General features: G+C 60.0%; 3 protein-coding genes across 4 annotated transcripts; all 3 read left to right on the top strand.

The window, feature by feature from the left end:
- The first annotated feature begins 1,222 nt into the window (after positions 1–1,222).
- On the top strand, positions 1,223–3,714 carry KCNA7 (potassium voltage-gated channel subfamily A member 7). Its single transcript, XM_086690348.1, has 2 exons — positions 1,223–1,903; positions 2,865–3,714. The coding sequence occupies exons 1-2, from the start codon at positions 1,349–1,351 to the stop codon at positions 3,678–3,680; spliced, it is 1,371 nt and encodes a 456-aa protein (XP_086546474.1). The 5' UTR covers positions 1,223–1,348; the 3' UTR covers positions 3,681–3,714.
- Positions 3,715–7,911: 4,197 nt separating this feature from the next.
- NTF4 (neurotrophin 4) lies at positions 7,912–10,739 on the top strand. 2 transcript variants are annotated; one of them, XM_086690344.1, is made up of 3 exons: positions 7,912–8,056; positions 9,071–9,194; positions 9,839–10,739. In XM_086690344.1, exon 3 carries the CDS (start codon positions 9,851–9,853, stop codon positions 10,481–10,483), a length of 633 nt encoding a protein of 210 aa, XP_086546470.1. In that variant the 5' UTR covers positions 7,912–8,056; positions 9,071–9,194; positions 9,839–9,850; the 3' UTR covers positions 10,484–10,739. The 2 variants fall into 2 exon arrangements, with proteins under 2 accessions (XP_086546470.1, XP_086546469.1); XM_086690343.1 differs by lacking the exon at positions 7,912–8,056 and adding an exon at positions 8,132–8,273.
- A 170-nt stretch (positions 10,740–10,909) lies between these two features.
- SAXO3 (stabilizer of axonemal microtubules 3) lies at positions 10,910–15,428 on the top strand. Its single transcript, XM_086690342.1, has 5 exons — positions 10,910–12,608; positions 12,891–13,091; positions 13,210–13,371; positions 14,096–14,223; positions 14,732–15,428. The coding sequence occupies exons 1-5, from the start codon at positions 12,453–12,455 to the stop codon at positions 15,093–15,095; spliced, it is 1,011 nt and encodes a 336-aa protein (XP_086546468.1). The 5' UTR covers positions 10,910–12,452; the 3' UTR covers positions 15,096–15,428.
- Positions 15,429–15,703: the final 275 nt, after the last annotated feature.

Below are 15,703 nucleotides of genomic sequence, written 5' to 3'. Positions count from 1 at the left end.
AGACAGAGACCCAGAAAGAGGGACGCGGAAATCCAGAAGGATGGTGACATAGCTTCCCAGAAATTACACACGGAAGAGGGCCTACATTCGGAGGGAGTAACCTTAGTGCTTCTCTGCACTTGCCCAGCAGAGGGCGCGCGGGACCCCATTCCCTGGAGTCCGGGTAACCTATCCCCACCACTTCCCCCCAAGCCTATTTTTACGCGGTGTCATAGGATACCGGTGGCTGGAAGGCCATCGTCTGTCTGTCCTTTGGTCCCTTCGAGTGACCCTGCGGCATCTCCCCAGCCCACCCCCCACCTGTTCCTGGCAGGCTCGGCCTCTGTTTCCACTATCCAGGGTTACAGCTCAGGCTTCCCTGGGTCTCGGGATGTCTGACCGAGAAGACAGGGGGAGACCTCGGCGAGGGAACCGGGTGTGGAGCGCACAGGCTCACGGTTTGCAGTTGCTGGAGCGTCTCCAGGACGGGGCAACCACCAGGCCGGTGGCAGAGCCGATCTACAGTTTTAGTCAGAAAGAGATTCAGAGAGAGGACTCCAGAGACTCGGAGTCCTCCAGAGGCCCTGAGACAGAAACTCGCCATAACTCCGAAACACAGGGAAACAGACCCAAAGGGGAGCCCCCCCCCCGCCGGAAACCCAGGGACAGAGAGACACAGAGTCCTAAGAGATCATGAGAAGAGACTCCGACGGAGGGGGGAGACAGATAGCAAGGGAGACAGCGATAGACAGACACACCCCTAAGATACAAGCGTCAAAGACGGAGATCCAGACAGACCAAGATACAGATTACTGACAGAGACCCCCAAGCACTGAGTCTTCTAGAATTGCAAAACTCAGAGATAACTGACCCACTGAGGTACTCAGAGACACACCCCTCGACAGACACCCAAAATGAAGACATAGCCAGACGCAGAGATGTAGAAGGTAACAGAAAAAAAGACGTGGAGGTTTGTGACTCCAGCACAGGGGCTGGGCAATTCACAAAAAGAGACGAGAGACACACACGGAAACCCGGAGAGACGAGGGATAGAGGTCCCGGGCGAGAGAGAAACCCAGGGAACGGGGACCCGAAAGCGGATGCGCGCTGAGAACGCAAGCTCAGCGCGGCGGCGGGTGGGGGGGGGAGGGCGGGCGCCCCGGCAGAGGGCGCGCGGCCGCCCTCTGCCCCTCCAGGGTCAGGCGCCCCCTCCCCCGCGCCCTGGCCGGACGGCCGGGCTATTTTTACGCGTGGACACCGGACACCAGCCTGGGGCGGCGGCGGCGGCGGCGGCGGCCGAGGCGGGGCCGGGCCGGGTCGGGCGTCGGGGCCACACGTCCGTCCGCGGGTCGCCGGGGCTGCGCGCGCCATGGAGCCGCGGTGCCCGCCGCCGTGCGGCTGCTGCGAGCGGCTGGTGCTCAACGTGGCCGGGCTGCGCTTCGAGACGCGGGCGCGGACGCTGGGCCGCTTCCCGGACACGCTGCTAGGCGACCCGGCGCGCCGGGGCCGCTTCTACGACTGCGCGCGCCGCGAGTACTTCTTTGACCGGCACCGGCCCAGCTTCGACGCCGTGCTCTACTACTATCAGTCCGGCGGGCGGCTGCGGCGGCCGGCGCACGTGCCGCTCGACGTCTTCCTGGAGGAGGTGGCCTTTTACGGGCTGGGCGCGGCGGCGCTGGCGCGCCTGCGCGAGGACGAGGGCTGCCCCTTGCCGCCCGAGCGCCCCCTGCCCCGCCGCGCCTTCGCGCGGCAGCTCTGGCTGCTCTTCGAGTTCCCCGAGAGTTCGCAGGCCGCGCGCGTGCTCGCCGTCGTCTCCGTGCTCGTCATCCTCGTCTCCATCGTCGTCTTCTGCCTCGAGACGCTGCCCGACTTCCGCAACGACCGCGACAACCCGGGGCTCGCTGCGGTGGCGGCTGCGGGCCCGGTGAGGGGGCGTGTCCTGGGTGGAGAGGGGCGGGGCCTGGGAGGAGCTGAGCGGGGTCCACGGGGATCTGGCCAATTACAAGGCGGGGGTGAGGGGCACTGGGAGGCGGGGCCTCTCGGGAAGGTGGGGCCTGGCTATGGGCGGGCGGGGCATGGGGGGGGCTTGTTGGGGGAGTGGCCAATCACAGGTGGGGCAAGAGGCTTGCGAGGTGGGCAACCCAGGGACCGGGCCTGACCAGGGGAATTTACCTTTAAAAGCTGGGCTGGGGGCCGGGAAGGGATAGCTTAAAGGAGGCGGGGCCTGAGGATATGAATAGGAGGACCTTCCTATCACTGGGTGGGGTTGAGGCAGGTGAGAAACGGGCTGCCCGAGGGCGGGAGGGCGGGAAGACAGGTACGTTAAGAAATGAAGCAAGGGAGGAGAGACTGAAGAATCAGGGGTCCGTGCGGCTGGCTGTAAGCAAGAGAAGGATGGGCTGGAGGGAGCTGGAGACAGAAGAGTGAGGCCTGAAGGCTGAGGTAGGAGCAACCCAGCACAAAAAAAAGTCAGGCTGAGGGCCATGAGGGCAGGGTTTGGTGTTCAGAGAAGGCCTTTAACCATTAGAGTCTGGGCTGGGGGTAGGGAGGGCAGAGCACGAGGAAGTGGGACCCGGGTGGCGACACTCCCCATCTGGAAAATCAGTGCTGCGGTGGGACTTTGGGAAGGAAGAGACTGAGTCTCACTCAGGCACCATTCTAGGAGGCCCCACCAGTGAAGGATCAGGGACCATACAGTCAGCCACGCAGGGATGATCCCCAGGGTTCTGGAAAGGAGTCTAGGACAGCTGGGGCACTGGAGGCCTGGGAGCAGTGACCACTGACCAGTTTGCACAGAAGCAGTTGGACATTTAAACCATAAATGTGGCCGTTCTAGTGTGTTCCAGTCTTGGTGTGGTCCTCTCTGACCCCCTTCCTCCCTGCAGTTCCCTGCTCGGCTGAATGGCTCCAGCCCAGTGCCTGGAACCCTGTCTCGCATGCCCTTCGATGACCCGTTCTTTATGGTGGAGACGTTGTGCATCTGTTGGTTCTCCTTTGAGCTACTGGTGCGCCTGGCGACCTGCCCAAGCAAGGCGGCCTTTTTCAAGAACGTGATGAACCTCATCGATTTTGTGGCCATCCTCCCCTACTTTGTGGCGCTAGGCACCGAGCTAGCCAGGCAACGGGGCGTGGGCCAGCCGGCCATGTCGCTGGCCATACTACGAGTTATCCGACTGGTGCGCGTCTTCCGAATCTTCAAGCTGTCCCGGCACTCAAAGGGCCTGCAGATCTTGGGCCAGACACTACGGGCCTCCATGCGTGAGCTGGGTCTCCTCATCTTCTTCCTCTTCATCGGTGTGGTTCTCTTCTCCAGCGCGGTCTACTTTGCGGAGGCCGACCGGGAAGATTCCCATTTCACCAGCATCCCTGAGTCCTTTTGGTGGGCGGTGGTCACCATGACCACAGTCGGCTATGGAGACATGGCACCCGTCACTGTGGGTGGCAAGATAGTGGGCTCTCTGTGCGCCATCGCTGGTGTGCTGACCATTTCCCTGCCTGTGCCGGTCATTGTCTCCAACTTCAGCTACTTTTACCACCGGGAGACAGAGGGCGAAGAGGCCGGAATGTACAGCCATGTGGACACGCAGCCCTGTGGCCCACTGGAGGGCAAGGTCAATGGGGGGTTGGTGGACGGAGAGATGCCTGAGCTACCACCTCCACTCTGGGCCCCCCCTGGGAAACACATGGTCACCGAAGTGTGAGGGACTGTGGAGGTCAGCAGGACCTCATGTTTCCTTGGAGGGAGGGAGGGAGGGGGAGAAGGGAAGGTTAGGGGGAGGGGGTTGGGTAGAGGAAGAACTAGGTTAAGTGGTAACGAGTTGGGGAACACTGAGTCTTGTTGGGTCTTGAGTTGCGGTTTGGTAGCTCCTATGGGTACTTCCTTAAGTGACCGTGAATGGCAACGAGTTATACTGAGTTGATGGAGAGACTCCATTGGTTTAAATTGCTTTGGGTTGTGCAAGACTTACGGAGCCTTTTGTGGTAAGTGTTGACATAGATTTGATCCTATGGTTGTGTTTTTTAGGTCCTCACTGGGTTGGGCTGTGTTGTTGAGTCTAGGTGAATCTTGTCCAACTGCATTGTGCAGGATTCTGTGGTTTTATGAGTCCCCTGGGGCCATTTTGGGTCAAGTGAGGTGGTCATCCACGGCATCGTTGGGACTGACTGCATGTTCATGCATGGTGTTGTGGAGTTGAGTTGAGACACGTTGGAAGTTGTGTGGCTTTGTGACTCTTGTAGGGCTATGTTATTTTAGATTCTGTGAACTTGTGAGTCATGTAGAAATCCAAAGAGTCAAGTTGGTCGAATGTGAGTTTTCCAGGTCACGTTAAGTTGGGTTGTAATGTATGACTGTGGGAATCTTTCAGGGTTCTGTTGGGTTGAATTGTGTAAAGTTACATAGCTGGAAGTTTAGGGGGCTACACTGAGATGAACCGTATTGAATTGTATAACCACGTGAGTCTTGTAGGGCCGTGCTGAGTTGAGTTACACCAAGCTGTGTCATTGTGAGTCCTGTAGGAATGTTAGGTTGAGGTGGACTGTGTGTATGGGCTCCATAGGGCCATGTTGGTTTGTTCTGCATTTACTGGTAGCACCAGGACCCAAGAATAAGAGCACTTGGCGGGGGGGGGAATCATGTATCAGGGAGCAAGTGTGGGGTTATGGAGTCTGAGAGACGAACTGAACTGACATGCCTGGTGTCACTTACCATAAGGGGCAGGGCTGGGTTCTGGAGCAATGGACTCAGTTGTTCACGCAGAGGGCCTCTGGGGGAGCTAGGGAGATGCAGATGGTCCTTCCATTTACCCTACACCTGCATCGTTTTGCCATTCAAACCCTCTCGATCTGTCTGTCCTCTCCTATAGCTTTGCTTCCAAACACGGAGATCAGAGCCACAAGGGGAGAGAAAAGGGGACAAACTGTATGTACTGTGTATAGACATGTTAGGGGGACAGAAACACAAATGAGGGGACAGAGACCTGGGAGGTAATGGAGACTCAGAGAAAGAAAGAGATAGAAACCCAGAGAAGAGGGAACAAAGACCCGAAGAGAGAGGAAGAGAGATTTAGGGAGAAGGAGACAAAGACCCAGAGAGAGGGAACGACAGAGACTCAGAGGAAGGGGGGGGGGCAGAAAATCCAAAGGGAGAGGGAGACAGAGATCAAGAGTGGGAGACAGAGATGGGGGGGGGAATGTCAGGCACCCAGAGAGGGACAGACATCAGACTTAGAAACAGACCGGAGTGCCCCCAAGAGAAAGGTAACCAAGAAAGAAAAAGGCAGAAAAAGTCAGCGCCTCTGAACCCAAGAGATACACACAGTCTGTCTTCCACAGAATCACAAAGATCTCAAATCAGGGCGCACCACCCCATCCTCCCACAGCTGAGGAAGGCTGTCAGACAAACTGACACTCTATTTTCCAGGGGAGAAACCAGAGTCTTAGATCACGGGGGTGGCTTCCCAAGGTCTCGTGGCACATCCCCAGGGTCCAGGACTGGGGGCAGGCTGCCTGACCCCACGGCCGCATCAGCCTGCTGGAAGGCACGGGTCCTCCTTGGATCCTACAGCCTCGTTTCTCACAAAGTAACTGAGGCTCAGAGGGGAAGGTGTTACCCTAGGTCACGAAGCCAAACATTTTCAGAGGACTTTCGCTACTCAAAGGGCATTTGGAGGAGGAGGACGCAGGATGCTTCAATCGCTAACACATATAGGGCTTCCTATGTGCCAAGCATCATTCAAAGTACTTTACTTGTATTAATTTATTAAAACCAGTGGTTTACAGAATGTTGTTGTTGTTGTTATTTTTAGCTATTGCCACCCCCCCCCCAACTTGCAAATTACCTAGATTCAATGTGAGGCATCCGAGGGGATCTGGTCTGAGGGACACACACCTCTATGGGGTCCCTCTTGGCAACTCAGAATGCAGCTAAGAAATTCAGCGTGGGTCGGGGGGAGGGCCACCTGGGTGGCTCAGTCTATTGAGCATCCAACTCTTGATTTCAGCTCAGGTCGTGATCCCAGGGTTGTGGGATCGAGCCCCACACTCAGTGTGGAGCCTGCTTAAGATGCTCTCAGTCTCTTTTCCTCCCTCTGCCCCCCCCTCCCCTGCACCTGTGTGCACACTCTCCCTCTCTGAGAGAGGGAGAAAAAAAAAATCAGTTTGGAACCCCCCGATTTAACCCAACCACCTTTTTATACAGAGCGATGGAAGAACGTACAGATTATTGTGGGCAGGGTTTGATAAAGATAGAAAATAACAGAATGTTTAGGTGGTCACTTCTCTCTGAGATGGAGAGAAAGACACGTTTGGAGACAGAACTGGAGAACAGACCTCCTCACAGTGACAGACGCAGGGCGGAGTCCAGGACCCAGGACAGAGACCCAAAGAGGAGAAAGCCCATGCAGAGAGGAGCCAAGACTTGGAGAGAGGACACCCAGGGGAAGGAGGGAGAGCAGGTGGAAGGAGGGCAGTGACCTGGGAGGGGGTCAGAGGCCGGTGTGTGTGTGTGTGTGTGTCGGTGGGGGGGGGGGGGGGTGGAGGGAAGGGATCCACAGAAGCTGGAAGGCAACCACGGAGGAAGGGCCAGATATCCAGAGGGAGGGGCACAGAGAGTGTCTTACTTTTCTTTGAAAACTCACCTGTATTACTCCATCAGAGGCTGGAAGTTACTTAGAGTCTCTCTGGTAGGGGGTGGGATGTGTTGGGTGCTTAAGGAAGAGGTGGAGAAGCCAGGAGAGGTCATGGAGGTGACCCGAGGGGACACTCGAAGGCTGGAAAGTACCCCTCCCCCCCCCCCCCCCCCAATAAACAACTGTAGGCGCCTTCTATGTTGCCTTGGCTAGGCTGGGGAAAAGGAGGGAACACCCTAATCCGGGGACACCCTTCCTGCCACCTTGCCATGTTATATTTAGGCCGAGGGAGGGGTATGGGATGACCCCCCCCCCCAGATGGGCATCAGCTTTCCTCCTGAAATAGCTCCCGGGGAGGGGTGAAGGGCTCTGCCGGTCCCAGGACTCTGTCTGACCTCAGTCTGTCTTAGGGTCTCTCTCTTTTCAACGGGTCTCCGTCCCCCTTCTGGGATTCTGTCCCCTTCTCTCTCTGGGTCTTCTCTCTCTGGGTTTCTGTCCCTCCTTTCTCTCTGTTTATGTGCCCTTCCCATGTCTCCCTTTGTCCCTCACTATTCATTTTCTTTCTCTGGGCAGAGGTCATCGTGTTCCCAAGTCATACCCTTGGCTGTCTCTGTGCCCTAGAATACCTTGAATTTCTCTTATCTGAGCTCAGGACAGACCCTCTCCCCAGTCCCCACCCAGGAAATTCCAGCAGACAGGACTCTGTGGGAGAGCTCCCCCATATCCACCGTCTCCCTGGGCCTCGGGCCTTATCGCTGCCCAAGTCCAGCTGGTTAATGTCTAGCCTGGAGCTCCTGGGAAAGTGGGGATGAGAGCAGAGGGGGGGAATCTGCCCAGGGATTGACACTTAATTGGCAGCACAAGGCAAGGGAATCTCAGGCCCAGACTCCTGGCTCTAAGGAAGGAGGGAGCTGCTGGTCAGGAGCCTTGGGTCTGCGGAGGGAGGGGGCTGGGGGTGAGGACTCCTGGGTCTGAGGGAGGACCGCCTTGGGCGTCCCGACTCCTGGGCCTGAGGGAGGAGGGGCTGGGGACCTGAATCCCCGGTCTGACGGAGAGGGGGGCTGGGGGTCAGGGCTCCTGGCTCTGCGGGAGGAGGGGGCTGGGGGCCGGGACTCCTGGGTCTGAGGGAGGAGGGGGCTGGGGGGGGGGGGTCCCGGCTGCCGGGGCTGAGGGAGAAGGGGGCTGGCGCCTGGCCTCCCGGGGCTGAGGCGGGCCAAGAGCTGAGCGAGCCAGGCCGGGCTCCCGAGGTCTCGGCACGCGTGTGGAAGGCGGGATCCCCCGGCCCCTCCTCCGCCGTCGGGCGCCGCCCCGCCCCCGCCCCCGCCCGGGCCCTCCGGAGCGTGTGCAGCGAGGAGCCGGCGGGCGAGCGGGCGTCCCCGCAGCCAGCGAGCGGGAGGAGGAGCCGCGCCGCGCCAGGGGCAGCCGAGGAGCCGAAGAGGGCGCCCCAGGTGAGAGCCTCGGCGCCTCCTCCCCCGGGATTCCGGCGTCCGGGTCGCCCTGCCCCCGGGTAGGGAGGGACGGGGGCGGGGCCTGCGGGGGCGGGGCTTGGCAGAGGAAACTGAGGCAGGAGGGAAGTGCTCCAGCCATGCAGCCGCTCGCCCCCGTCAGGGTCTCGGGAGACCAGACCCCCCGGCCTAAATCTTCTTTGGGAGGAGGGGCCTGGGAGTACGTATTCGGGGGTCCCTGGGGAGGAGGGTCCTAAACTCCAGAACTCCCGGGTCCGAGGGAGGAGGGCGCTGGGGGGGGGGGGGGGTCTGGACTCCTCGGTCCGAGGGAGGAGGGCGCGGGGCTCCCGGACCCCTGCATGTGAGAGAGGGAGCTGGGGATCATGGACTCGTGAAAAAGGGGAGGCAGCTGGGAACCAGAGCTCTAGGGTCGGATCAGGGGAGGTGGGAGCTGGGAGCTAGGACTTTCTGGTCTGAGGGAGGAGGTAGCTGGGGATCTACACTCCGGGTCCAGGTTGGATCAGCGTGGTTGGGTCCCTTCACACCCCTTTTTCCATTTCCCCATCTCCGAGCCAAAGCAGGCAGCCACTCCAGGTATGTGCAATAGAAGTGTGGGACGGGCCCTGGCCTGTCCTGTGAGGATGGAACATTCCAGGAAGCAGCCGCAGGGACCCAGGGCTTCTTGAGCGCGGGCCCTCAGGGACCCGGGGGTCCAGACGAGCACCGCCCCCGCCCTGTCTGGGAGATGAATGGGCCGTGGAGGATGTAATCTTTTCCAGCCTCCTCTACCCCTCCCACCCCTCCCCCACCGCCCTCCTCGCCGCTCCCCACACCTCCCCCATCTGCTTCCCATCCCAGCCAGGAGCCATCACCTGGTCAGGGAAGGGGCCCCAGGGAAGGGGGCGCGGCCTTGACTCCTGGGTACCCTACACTTTAAGAGGAACACAGAGGAGGGGAGTGTTCGCGTCCCCTCCCCCCACTTGCCCATATAACTTGCCTGTTCCCTTCTTCCCCTAGGTGGCTGCCCCTACCCTCTCCTGAGATGTCAGGAAGGAGGGGACCACCTGTGTCCCCCACCGGGGCCCCCCAGAGCCTGGGGGCCCCCAGCCCTGGAGCCTGGAGGTGGAGGAGGTGCTGACAGGTCTGGTAACCACCTGCTGCTTCCCAGTCCCCTCCACACCACTCTTTCCCAGAACCAGAGACTTCCAGAATATTGCAGAAAAACTGAAGCATCCACGCCCTCACCGCTATCTCCCAGCCCCTGGCCGATTTCTGGGACAGGGAAACTGAGGCCCCGCATAGCAGAGGAAATGTCTCGCCTGCTCAGTGGCAGTTTTGAGCTGAACTTGGGTCTTGCTAGGATTCCAGAACATGGCCTGTCTCAGCATTTTGAGACCTCCAACCTCCTCTAGGCTGCCGGACTTAGGGTTCTTTGGGGGTGTAGAGGTAGGAGGCAGAATGGAGTTGTTCCGACGGGGCCCAAGTCCTACCTCTGGTATTTGCTGGCTGCGTGGCCTGGTATAAGTCACTCACTTCTCAGCCTGTGTTTCTCCGTTCGTTGATTTGTTGGCTATTATTAGCAATAGTAGTAGAACAATTATGATTAATCTAGAAGCTGGGCAGTATCTAAGTCCTAGAGTATAAGGTCCCCCTCCTAAGGTTCTAGAACAAGGGCCTCCCCCTGGTTCTGGCATCCAGGTCCGCCTGGAGCTCCCAACTGCTGTCCCCCGTCCCCTACTCAGTTTTTACCCCATCTCTAATGCTGGCTCTCCCCTCCGTCCTCAGGTGCTCAGCGAGATGCTCCTCAGCCCCTCCTGCTCCCTCCCCATCCTCCTCCTTTTCCTCCTCCCCAGCGTTCCAATGGAGCCCCACCCCCCACCCTTACCACTGCCCCCCTTTCTAGCCCCTGAGTGGGACCTCCTGTCCCCCCGAGTAGTCCTGTCCAGGGGCACCCCCGCCGGGCCCCCTCTGCTCTTCCTGCTGGAGGCCGGGGCTTTTGGGGAGCCAGCAGGCCGCCCTGCCAACCGCAGCCGGCGAGGGGCGAGCGAGACAGCACCCGCAAGTCGCCGGGGAGAGCTGGCTGTGTGCGATGCGGTCAGCGGCTGGGTGACAGACCGCCGGACGGCCGTGGACCTGCGTGGGCGTGAGGTGGAGGTGCTGGGCGAGGTTCCCGCGGCTGGTGGCAGTCCCCTCCGCCAGTACTTCTTCGAGACCCGCTGCAAGGCTGACAGCACCGAGGAAGGTGGCCCCGGTGGGGGAGGAGGGGGCTGCCGGGGTGTGGACCGGAGGCACTGGGTATCTGAGTGCAAAGCCAAGCAGTCCTACGTGCGGGCACTGACCGCTGATGCCCAGGGCCGCGTAGGCTGGCGATGGATTCGAATTGACACTGCCTGCGTCTGCACGCTCCTCAGCCGGACTGGTCGGGCCTGAGGCCCATGCCCAGGAACTGGGCAGGCAGAGGAAGAAGACGGCTGGATCCCGAGGGACCTCAGGGGTGGCCTGACCGCTCCGGGCCTCAGTTTGGGAACTTGTGAAATGGTCACACAATCACAGCTTTCTGATTCTGAGAGCTCAATCCATGCCAGACAGGTGGTGGAACCAAATGGGGTTTTGAAGGATGATTAGGAGTTCTCCTGGATGAACTTGAGGGTAATGATGATGATAATAATAGCCCAATTTTGCCGAGTGTCTACTGTTTATCAGCGCTAATACACAATTTGTCAGATCAACTCTAGTGGATTCGACCATCAGAGGCCCTTGGCTTCTCAGTTGCTAACCACTTGATCTCAGAAGACATCTTGCTCACCCTGGAGAGAGTGACGAGGAAGTGATCTGTCAAGAAGTGGGTGGGGGAGCATAAAAACTGGAACACATAGGCAAGTAGCTGGGAGGTCGGGTTTGAATGAGAAATCTTACTTGGTCACATGGGGCAAGCGTTGGCTTCGAACGTTCTCTTTTGAGGTAGTGAGCCACCCGTCACAGAAGGAGCAAAAGCAGGGTTGACTGACCGGAGGTCAGGAGACTGGAGAATTTGGCCCTACTGGGAAGCTGGAGTCAGGTTTCTACTCCCTTTTCTGGCCCAACTTGTACCCATATTGGGAAAGAAATAGACCTGAGAAGTGTCCAGCTTGAGTGTGGCACGAGGTTCTGACCAATTGACCTGACTCCTGGCTGGAATCAGGGGTCATGTGGACAGTGAATGGGCCAGGAAAATCCAAAAGGAGAAGTGGCCCCAGAAGCCTGAATGAGGGGGTCAGTGGGACCCTGTGCCAGGCTGCAGAAGGTAGCCTCACTTTTCCCCATCTGAACAATGGGTCAGTGGGGTTGAAAGAATGGGACCGAGGAGGCAGAGGCCTTGACGAAATGGCCTGTAAAGTGAGGAAGTACCAAGGGAAGTCAGGGGTAACCCTTCATATATCACCAGTCCATATCTTAAGACTTAACACACACACACACACACACACACACACACACACACACACACACACACATTCTTTTAGAACCAATTTTCCCATCCCCCACCAACCCAGACTGGGCCCCTGGGAAGGGTAGGGGTGGCAGGGCCAGGCGGGGACTGGCTGCCTCTGTTTCTACATCTCCGTGTTTCTAGATCTGTGGTTCCCCACCCTCTTTTTTTTTTTTTTTTTTTTTTGCCACCTCTCTCTTCCTGTCTCTTGTCTCTGGGTCGGTAGCTCTCTACCTCTGTTTCTCATCCAGTGCCTCTCACCCATTCTTGAGTGCATTTTTCTTTCTCCTCAAAGCTCTCTCCACATCGCCTCCCTTCCCTTTTTTGCTAAGTATTTCCCTGTGTATTTGCCTGTGGGTCTCTCCCTCTTCACCCACCCCCATATCCAGGTGGAAGTTTTCAACCAAATCAAAGGCAGGCAGGACGCACGAAGCCAAAGCCCAGGCTGAGTCCTTCAGCAGACGCGGGGAGGGAGGGAGAGCCCTGGGGAAGTCTGGAAATCGTTACCCCTGAGGTAGGCAGGCCTGGCAGAGGGAGGAGGGGGCTGAGTGAGCTGGGACCCTGTAGGAAAGGGAGGGGGGGAGGGTGTTTCTCCTGGGTTCCCTGAGGCAGTGGGTGGCCTCTGTCTCCTCCAACCTAGGGTCTCTGTGTCTCTAAGATTCCCTAAAACTCTGATCTATTTCCCCTTCCCCTCCGCCCCCTTTTCTGGCCATCCTTCCCTCTCTGGGACTCTTCTCCACTTCTCTTGCGTTTCTGTGCCCCCTCTCTCCAAGTCCCTGTCACTTGTTGCCTGGGTCTCTTTCTCATTCTAGCCAACCATCCACACACCTGCAGGCCCTCCATTGGCTGGGTTCAGGGTGGGCGGGTCCTGTCACCTGGGGCAACAGCGACAACAAGCCTGCTCCTGCTGGGCTACCCCACAGGGGTGGGGCCATGGCTGGTCCGACCCTGGCTGTGCGCTATGGTCTGCCATGGTCCCCAATCTCTGGGACCGAGGTGCCTGGATCCTGGCCCAGCTGGCATCTCACCAGCAGTGGTGTCGCCCACCACATGATCCCATCTGTTCCCTTTCCCCCGCCCACTGTGCAGGTAAGAGGACCCTAGGTTCCTGGCCAGGAGGAGACTGGGAGCCCAGACTCCTGTGTCTGAAGGAGAGGCCTGGGGATCCAGACACCTGCTGAGAGAAAAGCGGATAGGGCGCTCGGGCTCCTCTCTGACTGAAGGAGGAGGGAGGGTCCCAGAGTCCTGGGTCTGAGAGAGGAGGGGCCAGCGAACGTGGACGCCTGGGAGGAAAGGGTTGAGGACTGCCGGGGAGAGATCAGGGCTCGCGGGCCAGACTTGAATCCTTTTAGCCGACGTCCTTGTCCCCAGTCCACGGTCGCGGAGCCCCTGCCCCCGGCCGCAAAGCAGGATTTACACATCTGGGATTTTGACGAGGTCATCAGCAGATGGGAGACCACCTATGGCTCGGCTTCCGTGCCCAAGACCCTCGGCGGGCCCTACGCACAGCCCAGGGCCCCAGAGCCTTCGGACCCCACGCGGACTGTGGGGATCAAGGATTTAGGAGAAAAGGTGAGGTGCTGGGATGCAGAGGTCCGCGGGGGGGGGGGGGGGGGAGGAGGTCAGGGGTGGGGAACGCGCTGGAGCACGAGGCACCCTCACGTTGGGTCCCCGCGTCGCCTTCCCGCAGCTCAGACGCCGCGGCTGGCGCCTCCCGCTGGTCACAGAGCACCAGTGCAGTGAGACGAGGGCTCAGTACACCGGCCGGCCGGGCCCGGACCGGAGCCCCACCTTCTACGTCGGGCCCCAGCCCCTGGAGCTTGCGGACCACCACCGCGGAGGCCCTTCCCAGGTAGCGGAGAAGACCCGCTGCCACCTTGGGGCAGAGCCTGTAGCGCCTGAGGAGGGGCCGGAGGGGCTTTGAGGCTTGGGACCAGACTAGGAGAGCCTGGGGCGGGGAATTCTGAGTCTGGGGTCGGGGTTAAATGGTCTGGAATGGAATCAGGTTACAGAGCCTGGGGGTGGAGCTTGGACGTCTTGAGGTGGGGCCAGAAGGAGGAGGGGACTGAGACCGAAATCTCAGCTCGGAAGCCGGGGCCGCGACCAGTAAATCCCGGGGCGGGGCAGGGAGGGGCGTTCTGAGGCGGGGGTCGGAGCGAGGTAGCGGAAGGTGCGTGGGGGCGGGCCTTGAATATTCTGAGACCAGATCGGGTCGGGAGGCGGCGCTAGGCTTCCTTAGAGGATGAAGCGAAGAGGTACGTTTGTCCTACCTGCGACTGAATTCCAGGGGCGGGACGTGGAAGCTGAGTCTGGGGGCGGAGCTGGGAAAGTTTTGGGGGGCGGTGGTGGTGGGGGGCCTGGGCCTTGTGTTCGACGACCCGCAAGTGTTTGGATTTTGGAGTAACCCTCATAAGGGCTCTGATTTGGGGGAGCGAAGGTAAAGCGTTCTGGCTTGCGACTGGTCAGGAAGGATTCGGATTCATCGAAGGAAGAGGGATCCTGAGCCTGGGACCCCGGGCTTGGGATGGGTATGAAACCTTGCTTCATCCCTCCTCCCCCCGATCCTCCCTCCGCAGGCTTTAATCCCTTGGACAAAGAACCCCGAGCTGTCCGGCCAGCCTTTCACGGTATCTGACCAGGGCGTCCTGGACCGCCATCAGCTCTATCGGACCACCTCGGCCAAGGACTTCCGGGCCTATCCGAAGTGAGTCTGGGTCCTCTCTCGGCACCGCCGCCAGCACACCTAACCCCGGCGTCGGCTCCCCCTGTCCGACTCAGTATCCTCAGTCTTCAGCTCCAGCACGCTCGAGAACCAGAGGTGCAGACCCCAGCCCCTACCTCTTTCAGCGCCCAGGTATTCCTAGTGTCAGCTCTCAGGAATATGAGACCTGCGGCTCGTCCTACAAGCGGTTCTGGACCGGGGGCGGGGCTCCAAGGGTCTCGGGCGGGACCTGCTTTGGTTCCCAGATACTTTTTCCCAAGGATTCGAAAATTCTAGATTCCCGGCCCTTAAGGACCTCGAGGGCCCAGGAATCGAGGCTAGGCATCCCCGACTCCCATCCTTCATAAGGGGTCCCCGAGTCCTGCAAGGGTGTCCTCGCCTCGGAACGCAGAGTTCGCGTCTACAGGCTCCTCAGGAGCCGAGGTCTGAACCTCAGCCTTGTCCCCAGGATCCAACGGTGCCTTCCCTCTCCTGCCTTCCCCACCAACAGGAAGGAGTTGTCTGGATATCCCCGCAAGGACTCGCTGACCTGCTGGAGCTTTCAGAAGACGCCTCAGGTCTGGGGACGGGACCCACAGCGGCCGCCCCGTCCGCGCTCCTCTCGGCCGCCAGGGATCCGCGTGCCCCACGTCCGCCCGGCGACGCTAGCCGTGCCGCACCGTGGGGCGTTGTCTCTGGCTCAGGAGTCCTACAGACCCCCGCTGCACCCGCTCCTCCGGCTCGATCGTGTCTGCCCTCTGGAGCTGCCCTGGGGCGGCCCCCACTGGAAGCCGGTGTCGGGCATCTACAGCGTGCCACAAGCCTACCGCACTGAGAACTCCAGCTATGGCAGCTTGAAGCTGACCCCGATCTGAGCCGGCAGCGCCGGCCCCGCCCAGAACACGCCCCCGGGCGGGGGCGGAGCCGAGTCTGGAAGACCCCGGCCGGGGGGCACACTGGGCGGGGCTATGGCCGGGAAGCCCGCCCATCACGTGGGAGGGAGACGGAGGCCAGGACCCGCCCACTAGGCGTGAGCCGGACGAATCCCACCGGAGACTGACTAGGGTGACCGGGTCGGGGACGAGGATGGATGCTGAGCCTGGAGAATATACTTTGGGGCTGTGGGCTCGCGGGCGGGACACGCCCTCTACGACACAGCGGGCGAGTTTACCTTAGTCAACGACAGAGTTAAAATAGCCTTAACCGTGCTCATTGCTGGGTTCGGCTCCGGGGGCCCGAGTGTGCGGGAGATGGGGCTCCCGCTCTACCCCTGGTGGAGGGAAGGCACGTCTACGTACAGGTGGGACTCCTCCCCTGAGCACAGAATCCAGTATTGAAGCCACGCCCCCTCCGGGGTTAGACTGTGGCACAGGAATGGCTTTCAGCGTGTGGCAGATGGAGTGGGGTTGAGGTCTGAGCCGATCACCATTCGAGGGTCCTTGGAGGGACAGCTCCAGCCTTCCCCTGGCTCCCACTCGGAGGG

The sequence above is a fragment of the Puma concolor genome, chromosome E2 (genome assembly GCF_028749965.1).
Source record: "Puma concolor isolate L17-30 chromosome E2, mPumCon1.1.hap2, whole genome shotgun sequence".
Taxonomy (NCBI): Eukaryota; Metazoa; Chordata; class Mammalia; order Carnivora; family Felidae; genus Puma; species Puma concolor.
This window is presented reverse-complemented; position numbering and strand designations above follow the sequence as displayed.